Below are 15,143 nucleotides of genomic sequence, written 5' to 3'. Positions count from 1 at the left end.
AGACACTAAGTTGTGCATAGAAATCTAGGAGGCAGCAATCACCATATGTTGAGTGCATGCTAGATGGAATCACAATGCCATACTGCAACAAACGCAGAACCCTCACCAAAGCATGCAGTAGCTTTGCCTCACTAGTACTAATTTGTCAATATGCGCCTTAAGTAGTTATTGATGAGCAGGAGCACATACATCAGCAACACTGTGTGCATTATAAACCTGAACTTGCTGTCACAAGTACTTTCAATTTAATGAATCCTGTACACATCACATGTGCATGTGTGCAGCCTCCAAGGAAAGCAGAATATGGAATACAGCAACTGATGCTATTTTCAGAATTTTTTGCTGGAATGTGGAGAGTTTTTTAAAATTTATTTTTTCTGAGAATGATACTGAGACAAATTAGGCAGTAACAAGTTGAAAACTTTTGCAAGCTGACAACTGCCCAATCTAAATCTTGCTGTTCTACTGACTCTTGTTTCCAGTGTTGCTTTGGTTGGGTTCTAAACAGCTACCATTTTATTGCCGAAAGCTGGTTAGTGATAAATTCATAGCTTGCTTGCAGCATGGAAGTCCAGTGACATCACTGTCATCTGTCGGTGAAAGATAGAGAAGGAAGGTGTGAGAGGGTAGAGCCAGATGGAGGCACTACAGGTTGTCATGGCAGCACGGAATAGGTGGCATCTGTGCTTGACATCAAGAGAGGTCACTGACAGCATCCCTGAAATTTTTTTACTTCAGCTTCCACATATTGTTGGCATGCTGTGCAATATCCATCGCGGTAGCTTAGTGGATATGGTGTTGCACTACTGAGCTTATGGTCACGAGCGCGGCCACATTTCGATGGGGGCAAAATTCAAAAACGCTTGTGTACTTAGATTTAGGTGCATGTTAAAGATCATGTGGTCAAAATTAACGCGGAGTCCCCCACTACGGCATGCCTCATTGTGATTATAGCACATGAAACCCGAGAATTCAGTTACTTCTGTGCAAATGCCAAGGGACTTCGTGTGTTTGCTGGTGTCAAGCCCTAACTTTGACACTGGAAATTTTATACATTGGAAGCAATTCTGCTTTTGCAGCCGGTCATGCATGCTTTGAATGTTGGCGCGATCTTCGGTTGGGACCACAGTTGAAATGGCTTGGAAAATTTTGCCATCTCTCTTATGCATCTGCTCCCTCCCTTTTCTTAAATGTATATGTACACTGGGTGGTTTTCCTAATGCAAAACACTTAAAAAGAGTGTCTTATATTTAGGCCCCTGCACTTTTCGCAGGTGGGCTATGTGGCTAAGCAAAACGTTGGGAGCAAGCATATTTTCAACATTTGTTTGAAAAATTGTCTAATATGTGCCAATTACACTTTTCATTGTTCAGTTTAGGATGCATGTTCAAATTGTGAAGTTGAAGCAGAGCGGCACATTCGAGATAGTCGAACCCGATATATCGAATTTGAAGGGGATCCCAAGAAAGTTCGATATTTAGGTAATTCAATATTTAAAATAATAGGCCTTGAGGCAAATGGCGGCTTACCAATTAGTACATCCGAAGACCGCTACATTACTGCACGTAACACAGAAAAAAAGAAAGCACACTTTATTTACCTGCAAAAAAACTGCTAGGTCACTTTCAACTTCATTGCAAAGTCCAAGTTGATTCTTTTCTTTATACTTGCAGCGGCCATCGCTTACAGAAAATGAACTCACCAAATAGGCACTCAACCCACACGACGATGCCACGAAAATCGGAAAGAAGAAATGTTGACGTTCGTGGTAGCACGCGGGCTAAACCCAACAGCTCGACGGGGCTCAACTGACTGCACATTCTCTTCTCCACCTCCATGTGCCAGAACACCTCAAAGTGCACAGGGAAGTGCACTTTGAGGTCTTCGGCGTGGCGCCGCGTTCGATAAATCGAATGTGCTGGTGAAAGGGCATTCTATATACCCGCGCACCAGCCCTATACATTTGCATGGGATTTTCAAGGGGATTTTACAGCTGTTCGATATACACAATAATTCGCTATATCTGAGTTCAATATATCCGGATTCCACTGTTTTAAAGTTCTGCAAAATTCTCCTAGAATTGCATTGGTGTTTCAGTTAGTAGAAAGTTTTAGAAATAGCATCTCCAAGTGGCTTTGCTTACCACAAAACGCAAACTCGTAAGTTGTATTTCTTTAAGTTCTGCATAAGAAAAAGCATTGGGTACTTCTCGTGTATGTGGCCGTGCGTGTGCTTGGGTGCATGTGTGTGTATATAAGTGAGAGAGAGACGCACGATTTGTAATGAAACAATTGTAGTGAAAACAAATTGCAACAAAGTTGTGAGCAGTGATATTCCAAGGTTGACTTCTTCTTCACAAAGCTTGCGTGCAAGGTGGCGCAGTGGCAGCAGCGGACCCATTTGTTCGTAGACATGCTTTGTCGCCGTCTTTTTTTTTTATTTCTTTTTATTTACTATGTTTAGCAAATGACACTCCAGGCAAAATTTTGCCATTGTCGTCATCACCATGATGTTCCGTATAAAGTCCAAATACGATAAGACTTTTCGCGCCCCATGTGCCATCTTTTGTGGGTGTGCGGGTGAGCACACCCACAAGGATGGTGGCTGCAGAGTGTTGAACTGAAACTTCCTTCATTCCGGTTTTGCTTGACTAAAAAGTTCAAACCGGCTTGAACTAGTTAATTTGCATAAATGAATAATTACAGAACAGCACAAATTTATTTTCTATAATACCTCGATGCTACTGCTAAGCTGCACTGAAAGATTATGCCTGTTTGTTCTTGAGGCTGCACGTAATGACAGAAGGATGTGATTATATGTGATGCATGTAAGGCATGTGAAAAGGAGTAGCCAGCACCATATTTCAGTGCCAAAATATGTTTATTTACTCATATCAATAAAAAGAAAATCAAGCAGATTCAACATCAATGCTGGAATCTGTGGGAAGTGAAGCTTTATTGAGGGAGAGCGGAGAATATATCTTGGAAATGCAAAGAGCCCTTCAGCTTGCTACTAGTACAGATAATGCATGGATAAAGGTGGCCAACCTGAATGGAAAACTGTTTTCTCTTTTGGTTTCGCTCCAGAATTTAGATAGTCACTGTTATCTTTTTAAAATTTTTGGTCAGCTGAGTTGCTGTATCTGGTGCAGGTTATGTTAAACATTTTGAGGCTTCTAAGGCTGTATTTGTGGGCAGCGAATAGTCGCAATAGCTGCAATAGTGCTAATTGGCTGGGGGTGCCTGTACTCAGCCTAGCCAATTAGAACTTCAGCAGCAGACAAAATGGGCATGTCCACCAGGTGGACACTTACAGAATACCCTCCCAGGAGAAGGAGGGGCCGAGCGAGGAGCAACAAACACCCGTACGTGGCACACCAACCTTTTCTTTCTTTTTTTTTTAGACCAACGCAATAACAAACAAGAATTGCCACCTGTAAATCTCCGCAGGAGCCTCCACTATACTCAACAGAAATAAGAGAAAAAAAAGTTTCATGACTTGGAGCCTCGAACAATGGAAAGCATTACTAGTGCTATGACACCGCTAAGAGCGGCAACGTTGAAGTATGAAGCGAACTACGTGAAGCCTGGCGATCATGCTTGGTCTTGTGATTTTCAGCTTGACCGTTGCGACTAGAGATGTGCCGTCATAGCAGCTGTGGTGAAAGAAAAGGGCAAAGGTATGCTTAGATTTGCTGTGTTATGCTCAATTCAACATCAGCAGAATCACCCCCCCCCCCCCCCCCCACCTCGAAATATCAGGAGAGGGACTCGAAACATGAGGAGTAATTCCAACTTCCAACTGGATTGATAAGTTGCATTTCTGGAACATCAAAAAGCTCAGCCTCACCGTGATCGAAGGTTAGTGAACAAAAGAAAAAGAAAAAATATGGACAGAAAAGGCAGGTTGACGCCACCTCGAATGTCTCGCACTAGGCCGCCGTGACGTCATGAATTTTGACGGGGTCATCTCGGGTTGCTAACTGATTATCGATAAATTGATAACATTGCATTCCAGATAAACCGTAGACTCAAATTCCATTCCCGTTCCAAAGCGGCGTGGGTCAAAATCCATGATGTCACGAAAGCCTGCTCGTAGTGCCGGAACCTGAAGATGGTGTCGCCACTTTCGTATTTGCGTCTTTTCCTCGTTTATGGTAAGTGCGGCCGTTTTGCTATTGCAGAAGCCTGATGTACTATAGCATAGCTAAATTAAGTTTATAGAAATGGCTGTGCGTGTCATTCGCTGCCAAGGCGCGTGCCCGTACTTGTAGATTCCCGTGTCCCAGAACTCCGCACGGAGTATGTGCAGGTTGTTGGCGAGGTCTATCTTGACGCGGCCATCGGACAGCTGGGATACGACCATGGGGTTGAGCAGCACGGAGCCGTTGCGCCACTGGTAGAACTTACTGTCAAACCGCTGCCTGCATGCATGCGCCGTTTTTCACGTGAACTCGGGTGCGTCGACTGAGTGCGTATATGTTTGCTCTTATGCTCTAGAATTGCAGGAGAGTGGATAACCGGGCTTCTTCGTTGTGTGTGTGTTCGCGCTTCCAGTCAACCATGCTCTAGAATAGTTGCGCGCTTCTGATTGAAAAGGGGCACGCGGACGCGCACTGCAGCGGGAAGTGGTAGCACCACAATCGCGCTAAGCGCCGTAAATCTATCGCAGTAAACATACAAGCTTATATGAATCATGTCATAATGCATAATGCACCATAATGCATGTCATCGAGTTCTCGCAGTCGTCGAGCAAGTTTATTCGGGTAAGTTCTTGAAGCAGGCGAAATCGTCGACAACAAAGTCGCTGAGAAGTCTTAATGATCTAAAAAACAGCGTGTTGCTTCTCACTCTCTGCTGATTCAATTATACTGCTGCGTGATTGTGCCCTGTGCATAAATTTAAATCGTCGTGAATAACGCGCGTATGTATATCACTAAAGGCTTGTCCTCGGGGCAAGCTTTAGAAAAATGAGTGCTATCACCCCCCCCCCCCCCCCCCCCTTCGTTTTCTGTGTCATGTCCACGGGATTTTTACTAATTTTGATGTTGACGGGTTGGTAGGTGTGCGAGAGCAATGGATGGAGATTGCGCTCCCATGGTGATCTTCAGGCGAACTCGCGATAATCGCCACGACATCCCTCTTCGCCCAGAGTCACGCGGCCTTAGTCACGCACTAGTTCCTGGCATCCCAACAATGAATTCCGAGCCAGCACCGTTTATCGCCGCCGCAGTGGACGTCATCTCGAGCCGTTCGGTGTTATAACTAAATCTCGTTATTACACCGACCTCGTTATAACGAAGTCACATCTGACACAAAACTATATTCGTTATATCGGATATTCGTTATAGGCACACATTCGCTAACACTGGCTTATTTATTCAAAATACCCCTAAAGGCCCTCAAAGACATATTGATGATAGCTTTATATTAACTTCGTTATATCCGATAATGCGTTATATCCGTGTTCGTTATATCGATTTACAACTGTATAGGTATACAGCATAGGCTCTACTCGCCTCGAGCAGGAAAGGAGAACCTCGCTGCCGCGCACCCGGCTGACCGTTCGGCGCCGCACTCTCTTGGGCAACTCGAGAATCTTCTGGCGCAGAGAGAAGATGCCGCGGCTGTTGTCTACCACCTCCTCAACGAGACCCGACGAGTCAGTCACCACCACGACGCCCTTGCCCCGAACGCAGGGCTCCTGCGGTTTAAGAGTTCATCTTCCCTTTCCCGTTCACCTTCACCACGATGCCTTTACGGATAAGTAAGCAAAATGTTTTGCAGTAGAGCGAACGACCGGCCTAGCTTCTACCGAAGCTGAGAGGTCCTTGGAGCTTGACATCACCTTCAGTGATTCAGAAACTTGGGCCGGTTGGTGTAGCACATAGTTTAGTGCAATGTGAGTGTTCTTTTTTTTTCTTTTTTTTTCTTCTTTTTCGTGTGTTTCGTCTAAGCGCTGGTTTTGCAGAATCCTGAACTTATATAGCATCACCCCTTATCAGGCTGGGAGGCCATCCGAGCACTACTGTAGTAACCTGAAGACGACGGACTTGAGTTCTTCGCTACATACACGCTTCGCCTGGTCCATAGTGCACGTAAATAATTTTAACTCCCGTCTATACTTTCTCTCTATTTTAACCCCTCTCCTCAAGCGTGGGTAGGGCCAATCAACTGGCCATCTCGCAGTCCGAGCAAAATGTAGGTATGAGCTGTCTGGTGAATTATAGCAGGCAGCAGTGCCCTGCGACAGATACAGAGAGAAGAGGTCGCGAGCATGTTTTTGCATTTTGCCTCCGTCGCAATGCGGCCGCTGCGGGCGGAAATCGAACCCGTGACCTCGTTCTCAGCTGCAGGACGTCATATCTCGACCCACCGCGAAAGATCGTAGAACAATCTGACAGTGATGCTAATTCCTGAACGTTAATTGTAACGTACTATCGACCAAAAAAGTTTACAGACCAAGGGATCTGACAAAAGGCTGAATATCTCCGCAGCCTCAAAACGCAGCCTGTGGTATTCCCATTTCCAGCCTCTACTGGTGTATGCGAACAACGTTATGATGTACGGTTTTACTGGCTACTTTTAAAGGCTGCTCGGATATTTAGCGTTTTCTGAGATCCCGTGGTCCGTAAACTTTTTTTTTTTTTTCGTCGATAGTTCATTATGTCATACGCTCTGCGGAAGCTAGTCGTGCAAGTCGCTTGAATTTGCGTGGTTTCCTGTCAAAAATGTTCAGCGACGCCACCTGGTCATCTTGGAAATATAATATTGTCCCTTTATGACACGTACACTGCACAGGCCAATCATGTGCACGCTCCAGTGGTCCTTGAGCACCGACGAGATGACATCCGGTATCAGTGCAGACCGACAGGGGAGGCCTTCCGGGAAAAGGTTCAGGAGAAGCGTCATTATTGCTGCTTCCTTGGGTAGCGTCCTGTTGACACCCTGAAAGAAACAACAAAAACGTGTTAGACTAATGTAAATAGCTACATGGCCTTCTTTTGTCACATATCGTATGTGACTGCTGGCTGGAGCCCTAAGAACTAATACAGTGCTCGAGCCTAACTCCTAGCATGTGGCATCCTCTTATGGTAGCATCTTACTTCGCATGAGTTTAGTTCGGTTGGCCGCTTCTCTGCAAGTATGGCTTATCCAAGCTTCGACAATGGTGGTCCTTGCATGTGCGGTGACCATAAATATGCACCAGTAGTATTGTCCCGATTGCATTCGTGGTTTGTTGTATCGATGTGAAGCTGTCGAAAACACGTATGATATTAATATCGCAAACCAACAACGCAGAGGACGAAAAACTACGTAAGCGAGAGATACAGAGGGCGCTCTTTTGACACCCCTACGCTCACGCGACGTAAAATACGACGCGATATGCGACTGAGCGCAGCTACAAACTCGCGTTGATATAATCTTACCCTTCGAAGCTGGCTCTGCCGCAGCAAGGGTGTGATTGCAGAAAAGCTAGAGTCAACGTGCTGATCTTTTATTTCTTTTCCCTTTTTTTAACGCTGGTTTTGCTACGATGGTGACCTGCTTTTAAAATAGAGATCTTCAACGTGCTCCTGGATTATTCGGGTTGACTGGAGCTCAGTACGAACGTCTCGCCAACACTCATCCCCAATAGAATAATTCTGTCGCGGAAAATTTTGCGCCTTGCGTCTCGTGCAACGCGGTAGTGTCTTGCTGGACAATTTCCTGGCATGCGCTCTCTTCATTTTATGCTTCACGTTTATGCCTTAGATGACGACTGCTTTTCGTTTTCATACGCATTTCTTACAGAAAATACATCTCCCAGCTAAAAGAAAGTGTGCTGATGCTGAGGGGTACTATAATACAAACCATCCTGACTGTAAATTCTTATCTCGTTTTATGGAGCTCGTCTATATTAACCCAATGCTTTCTCGCTCCTGCACCCGGCGCGGTGGCTCAGTGGCTGTGGCATTGCTCTGCGGAGGACGCGGGTTCGATACCCGGCAGCGGCGACCGCACTTAGACGGGGGAGAAATGCAAGAACGCTCGTGTGCTTAGCACGATAACGTGCTCCAGGTAGTCTAAAGTAATCAGGAACCTTCTGCTGTCGCGTCCCTCATAACTCACTTTGCAGATTCAGGTCGTTAAACCCTGCAATTTAAAATTTCCCGCTCGCTTGCCTGTCGGCTTCAAGTTCGTAAAGTGCAACAGGCACGCTCAACAACGTAAGGGTGTGTGAATCTTCTGTTATCTCAATACGTTCGATCTGTGGCCATTTACGGCAGTAAGCGTCAACCGCAGGCTCCGCGACGCGACAACGTGCTCTTTCTCTCGCTTTACGTATTTCCAGTTCGTCGCACTAGGGGGGCACGCACGATGCCGGCAACGTCATGGCCGAGATCGTCCTACAAATTGCCCTACATCATCACCTAAACTGCTACTCTTTCTCAATATATCGCATGTACAGAGAACTATCGGTTGTACGGTTATCAAGGCAGAGAGAAAGGCATGCTAGGTGGCTCTAACAGAACTGTTTTACAGCGATAGCCCTCTACAGGCGATGTGCAGCTATCGTAAGAGAGCTATCGGTTTCCGGCTATCGCTATCGCATGTATATGAATCTATTGGTTCTACGGTTCTCTTGGCAGAGAACGCATGCTAGGTGGCTCTAACAGAACTGTTTTACAGCGATAGCTCTCTACAGCGATGTGTGGCTATCGCCAGAGAGTTATACGTTTATGGCTATCGCTATACAAAGAAACACAGGCGAGTTGACGATAACATATCTGCTCAAACAGCTATACCCGCTACGGGGAGATATCGTAGAATGCTGTCGGTCCTACCTTAATGCTGCGACAACACAGGCAAGCTGTCTTTAACAGAGATCTTGGACGGCTGTTATCGGTGTATAAACACAGGTAAATTGGCTCGAACAGAGAGGCATGGAAGCATGAGGCAGCACAGCAAAGCATGAATCTCGCCTTGTATCCGACGGTGCAGATGCCGGCTCGGCGGCGCCTGCCGACTGAGCCGCAGCGGTCGCAGCCGCTCCACTCGGACCACTCGAGCCACGTGACCAGCGGAAAACCGGCGACGTCGGCTCGCTCCTCGGTGCTGTTGTGCGCGTTCTCCCAAACCTTGCGACGAGAAACATTTGTGGAGATCACGTGTGAGAGCATCTTATTACCTTCCTTTCTAATGCGCATTGAACGCGATATCATGGTGACCTATCGGCAAAAACCACTCATTTAGGCTTGAGAGGACCTTGGACCATATCGTATCAGTGACAGCATTGTCGATGAAACGTGCATCTAGTTATTGCAGTGTTATCTTTATAGAATTTTGAAAGTTGTGAACTTTGAAAGAGGGCGACCCTATAGCATTTTGTAGCAATCGTTTTTCTTAATGCGATCAACATTCCTAAGATACTTTACACACTTCCCGGTGTCTGCCTGTCTGTCTTATCATAAGAAGCCAACTAACAAAGGCACCAAGGACAGCATAGGGGAAATTACTTGTACTTGTTGTGTCTCCAAACTTTTCCCGCTAACTTGGGTCACTGGACGTAGTGCATGGCTACAGCATTGGGCTGATGCGCTGAGGAGACCCGGTTCGAAACCAACCGCCAGATCAACTTGGGTCACTGTGGGTATGTGACACGTGTATGTGTCAACCCTCGGTGATGATGATGATGCTTTATTGGCATCCCCTTCGAAACGGGGCGGTGACAAATAGTCACTTAGCCTGCTTAATTTAATCGGGTAAGCTATACATGTTTTTCATTCTACCATTTTTCTACAAATCTCCTTAACCTTTTTTTTTTTTTCGAAACTTCTCTATCTACCTTGTACCGCTACGCATGCCTGTAACATATCCGGTCGTATCAATATCTCTTCCCTGCTCTTTTTCCACCAATACTCTAAACGTCTCTTGCTTATCTCGACTGCTGACCGGTTGATGCTTCCGTCCACTTTAAACCCAAGTGCTTATGGAAAGTGTACGTTTCTTGCGGGTCTCATTGGGTGAATCCCTTCGCATTCCACTAGGATGTGCTGAGTGGTCTCTGGATTTTTGATGCAGCATACATATGCCTCATCTAGTTCTGAATATTTGCTCCGGTATGTTTTTGTCCTTAGGTAACCGGCTCGAGCCTCAAGTAGCATCTAACCTCAATGAACATCTTTGGCGCCAACCTGGGTTACTGGGTTCGTGCCATTGGATAGGTGCTGCTCTTGAATTACAAAAACGTCATTTAAAATTTATCCGGTGCTGGGTGGAATCGAACCCATGTCATGTACTCGTATATTCAGACAAGATTGTCTGAATATATATTTCCACACGCGCCGGTAGCAGTACTGTTTGTCGCTGCATTGCTTCAATGGTGATCGCACTAATGTCGACGTTCATCGTGAGATGGATTCTGCCGGAAATATTTCGTGTCCTAATACCAGAAGGTACATATAAAGACAGTCATGAGTACAAAAGAAATTCATGCAAGAAACACTTCAAGCAAGGTGGCCTCTGGTCAGCACTACTCCTCGCGCCACACGCACAAGCATGCCACAAAATGTGCTAATGTTCTTAACTGCGCGAGTAACTTAAGACAAACCCTCCCTCCTCTTGTTCGTAAGCTAACCATATGTCTGGTAAAAATGCTCCGGAGTTCTTCGAATACGCGTCGTCTCTCAAGTGCAACTGTAGTCTTCATAGTCCTGACGATTGCTTATGGTTCAGTACCCGAAGACCCTGTGATTTACCCCAAATGTTCTGCCCTCGGGTCTGCAGCGGATTCTCTCCATCTGCGGTGGGCTTACATACTGCGAGCGGTTAACTATATGCAACAATTCTACAGGCCACTTACAGGCTTTTTGGTAATCTAGAAAGGAAGAAAAGAAAGGGAAGACGTATAGGTGGCGACGCCGCATACTATAGACGTTGATAGCAGGAGCTCTCGCGCTAGTATGCCCTGACGCATTGGATTCTGGCGGCCTGTGCTCGGACCAAGCTAATTTTATTGATGGACTACATCGCATTCAGAAAAGAGTCAACGACTGAATTTGGCCACTTCCGAGAACTTTTACTGGAAAAGTACTTTATTGGAAAACATGGAAAAGTAACGCCGAACAGACGTACCAGCGCTGAGGTTTTGGAGCAAAATTCGCAAAACTGGCACGTTTACCCTCATTTTCTCCTTCGTAATCAACCTCTTATCGCGAAATCAATGAAAATATGGTTTTGAAAGAACACTTCACCAGTCAAACTGATTTTCTGCAGTTTCAATTTAAAGCGGAAGGTGATTACGATCGCACTTGGGATGACGATCGTACCATGGAGTACGGTTCCCGGGCCACCACCTGGAGGTGGTAGGTGGCGTACTCCCTGCCAGCCCACATGCACCGGTAGAAGCCCGTGTCCGAAGGCAGCGCGTCCGTCACAACCAGGGCTCCGTAGCCCATGAGCTGCCGGCGCGTCTCCCCCTTGCCCAAGGCCACGGGTGCGATGGAAGACTTGGAAAGCGGGTCGACGCGGTGCCACGGAGACTGCGCCTCGGACTCCGGAGGAAAGCTGCGCGCACGCCCGCAGGTAAGCTACGCCGCTCCAGAGGCCGAAACGGCAAGTTAAAAAAAAAAAAAACGAAGAAAACACTCGTTCCGGGCCTTCTCCCTTAGGTTCATTATGTGGCAATTGCCAATTACAAAAATGCCAGCATACTGCAGAATTTCGGTGGTCATGATTACGGCGCGATCGTGCGTTCGTGAGGCTGTTAAACGATCTATTGACCCGTTTAAAGGAGTACTCAAGTGATATCTTCGACTCATCATTTTTTTTCTTTTCGCCTTCGATGAAGGTTTGCGCCCTCTAAAGCCCTCTAAAATGTGTCTTGGCAACCCTCGTAGAGCGCAAACTAATTTAACATGACAGTTTTCCTACAGCCAGTTTCGGTTTCCAGGAGGTGATTGTGTTGTGACGTCATAACGCAGAATATGTTCACTTGGGAGCAGGTTTGATACTTTTCGCAGCTAGTGGCAGCATAGCAAGCAACCTGGCGAACCATCATCATCAGCCTATATTTCTATGTCCACTGCAGGACGAAGGCCTCTCCCTGCGATCTCCAATTACCCCTGTCTTGTGCTAGCGTATTCCAACTTGCGCCTGCAAATTTCCTAACTTCATTACTCCACCTAGTTTTCTGCCGACCTCGACTGCGCTTTCCTTCCCTTGGTATCCATTCTGTAACCCTAATGGTCCACCGGTTATCCATCCTACGCAATACAATATAAACCGACGTAAAACACAGGGACAGAATAGATGAGTTATTAAATACGAAGCTTTTGTTAAGAAAGCAGGATGTCTATCTTTTTTCTAAATGCTACAACATCGCGAATGCTGGCGATGCATTAAGGGCACGAACGAGGCACCGGCTTATGACGGCAAGATGGTTCTGCAGAAATCCGAGAGGTGGAAATGTTTCGTTAAGGGAAATACTCTTATCCATGCGAAAGTAGCGCAAAGCTAGAAAGGTTCTCGGAAAGTTTCGTGGTTGAAGAAAGATGCCTGCTGGTGCGGGGATCGAGCCCTGGACCAAAGCCTTTCCAAGGCGCTCGCATTACCAATTAAGCTAATTCCCCGAGGCTAGAAAATCGCGCAGTGAGGGTGCCGCTTTGCCATTTCGCCCTCGCTCTGCTAGCCTACTGGTTAGCTCAGATGACAGAGCGACCGCTCGGCAAAGGCGCTAGTCACGGGTTCCATCGATCACCGGACCAGGACGAATCTTCCTTCAACTGCGAAGCTCTCTTTCTTAGCGGGTTTCCTTCATAGCTTCGTGTTACCCTTGGGTGGACAAGTCTTTTTTATTACTATTATTTCAAGCACACAAGGCTGATGAGTAGGAAGCTGACAGCACATAGTACATACATAGCACATACCGAGCAGCACTTACCATATGCCAGGGCATGGTAGCTCCACCTTCGAGCCCAGTAGCACGAGAACGGATTGGCGTCGGGGCGGCGTGTCATCTGAACGTTCCTGGATGCAGCGCTCGTACTCGTCCCAGGACCATTCGATCTCCCGCCTGTACGAGCGCAACGGATTGTGACAGCCATATAAAGTTGCGAAAGTGGCTATAGATTTCCCTAGATATGCGCAAATGTCTTGGCGGACCTCATTTTTTGACCGCCGAAACCCCTTTTGTATTCCATCCTGTTTCGGATTGCTCCCAACCCTCGCATACGCATGAAATTTGGCTGCTGTGCTGAGGGACGCGGGTTCAAAACCAACTCGTGCACCAATTTGGGTCACTGGTTACGTAACACTGGGTATATGTGCCGCTCTTCAATGACACTCTTTCACAACTTGGGTCGCTATATAGGTAGGTGGCAGCTAGTGTGGCACTGTGTCTGTGTGTGTGTGTGTTGCTCTTCCATAAACCTCTCTAATGCCAACTTAGGTCATTGGGTATTTGTGAATGGGCATGCGCCGCCTTTCACAGTAAACAGTATATATAACGTAATATCAAAAATTACGCAGTAAACGTCAGATCGATTGCTAATAGCATTAAAGTCGCCAGTCATCTCTAAAAGATGGATGCACCGCCATTTTTCTTTTTATTTATTTCGTTTTTTTTGCGCTAGCAATAAAGTTTACTTGGCTCCGCTGGCCTCTGTAGAAGTTTAATATGGAGGCACAGTTATGCAAGTCGCATTCGGCAAACATGAATTGATGCACGCTTTTATTCATTCTTTCCAAGAAGCGTCAAGATCGAAATGAAATGAATTGCCTCAACTGCTTCTCCGGTGCGATAGTGTCAACTGCTTGACAAAAAGAAAGGAAGAAGACAGTCGCAGTTTCGCCCGAAAAGCGAAGCATCAATTGCGATAGCAAATAGGTAGAAGGCTATACGGAGTATAAGGATAGTAGTTTTATCGGCTTTATAAACTTGGACACATTCGCTTACTAACTGAATTAACAAGCATGGTGTCAGCGCGCACAAGCAAACATGCATAGATAACACTCGATGACCGCCGACAACCGCTGTCAAAACGCTGGCGTGAGCAAGCGCGGTTTGCAGCAGCGAGCGAAGATTCGTGCGGTATATCGCTTCAACGGAAACTGAGCGGCGAAAGGCGCAGTGCATACACAGGTATGCGCTGCGCTTGTATGCAAAGGTATGCGATCTGTGTGCAGATCGCTTTCAAGATACGGTGCGCGCGACCACTCGCAGCCGCGCAAAGTACAACAACGCAGTTGCTGGCACAGCAGAAGCCAATTTTATCGCCCATGGACTTTATACGGAACCATAAGGTGACGGTAGAAATCCGTTTGGAGTGTCCATATATATAATTGCTATCGCAATAAAATGCATTGACTTGTGAACAAGTCGCGTGTGGTTTGCATTACGGTTGTGTGTTTTGTACGTGCAACTTTCTTCTGAATTTCATGTGGTCTCTGCTTCATAGATGAAGTTCTGCATATGTGGTGTCTTAATGTGTACTGAGACTGCACTTTTTGACCTACAACCGTATTGGTAAACAAACAAAAATAAATAAATTGTACGACTGTGCGAAGTTGTCGCCTATTGGCGGCTATCGCGAGACTCACGCTTTGAAGAGGCTCTTGACGGCTCCGAGAAAGTCGTAGGCGTTGCACTGCGGAGTGGTGATCACGAAAAGAATGAGCACAGCTTGAACAGCAGTAGCGTCCGCTGCACCGTTGCGTTTGGCACGGCGAGCCAAACAAAGCATATCCTCCTTAATTGTTTTATACTTATGGCGCATACCCACAGCGGCCGGTTGGGCAAAAGGATAAGTAAAATTTCTCTTGATTTTTCGGAGGGGAGAGGTACTAAAACAGGGATTTCGATGCGAACACCTCCGGGTGAGAAATTGTCAAATAGAACGAGACCATTCGGCCTGCTCACCGCAAATTTTGTTTTAGAGCGAAAACTGTACTACGCCATGTCTCGCAAGGTGATTCATCGCGTCGCAATGACCTTGAGCCGCCATAGCGCGTGGCAGGTGTGACGTCACGCCACGTGATCTGCTGCGGAGAGGCGTCGCAGCAGATCACGGCGCAGAGCTGCGGCCCGCAGCTCTGCCCTAGGGCAGGGCTTCTCAGGACCTATTTAATAAAGTTCTTTGTCTGTCTGTCTGTCTGTCTGTC

General features: G+C 46.6%; 1 protein-coding gene across 1 annotated transcript; it reads right to left on the bottom strand.

Moving 5' to 3' along the window:
- Positions 1–3,543: 3,543 nt before the first annotated feature.
- LOC119433873 (Ig-like V-type domain-containing protein FAM187A) lies at positions 3,544–11,440 on the bottom strand. The gene is made up of 6 exons (XM_037701154.2): positions 11,312–11,440; positions 8,966–9,121; positions 6,792–6,947; positions 5,519–5,703; positions 4,268–4,423; positions 3,544–3,655 (listed from the first exon to the last, which is right to left on the bottom strand). Exons 1-6 carry the CDS (start codon positions 11,438–11,440, stop codon positions 3,544–3,546), a joined length of 894 nt encoding a protein of 297 aa, XP_037557082.2.
- Between the last annotated feature and the right edge of the window lie 3,703 nt (positions 11,441–15,143).

The sequence above is a fragment of the Dermacentor silvarum genome, chromosome 11 (assembly GCF_013339745.2).
Source record: "Dermacentor silvarum isolate Dsil-2018 chromosome 11, BIME_Dsil_1.4, whole genome shotgun sequence".
NCBI lineage: Eukaryota > Metazoa > Arthropoda > Arachnida > Ixodida > Ixodidae > Dermacentor > Dermacentor silvarum.
The sequence above is the reverse complement of the archived record's forward strand: the minus strand, read 5'-3'. Positions and strand labels throughout refer to the sequence as shown.

Coding starts and splice junctions, on each gene's coding strand:
- LOC119433873 (XM_037701154.2), bottom strand. CDS start 11,440: ATGGGCTACGGAGCCCTGGTTGTGACGGACGCGCTGCCTTCGGACACG. Junction 6,948..8,965: donor TCTGCACCGTCGGATACAAG/GCGAGATTCATG, acceptor TGTTTCTTTCAG/GGTGTCAACAGGACGCTACC. Junction 4,424..5,518: donor GTTCTCCTTTCCTGCTCGAG/GCGAGTAGAGCC, acceptor GCATGCATGCAG/GCAGCGGTTTGACAGTAAGT.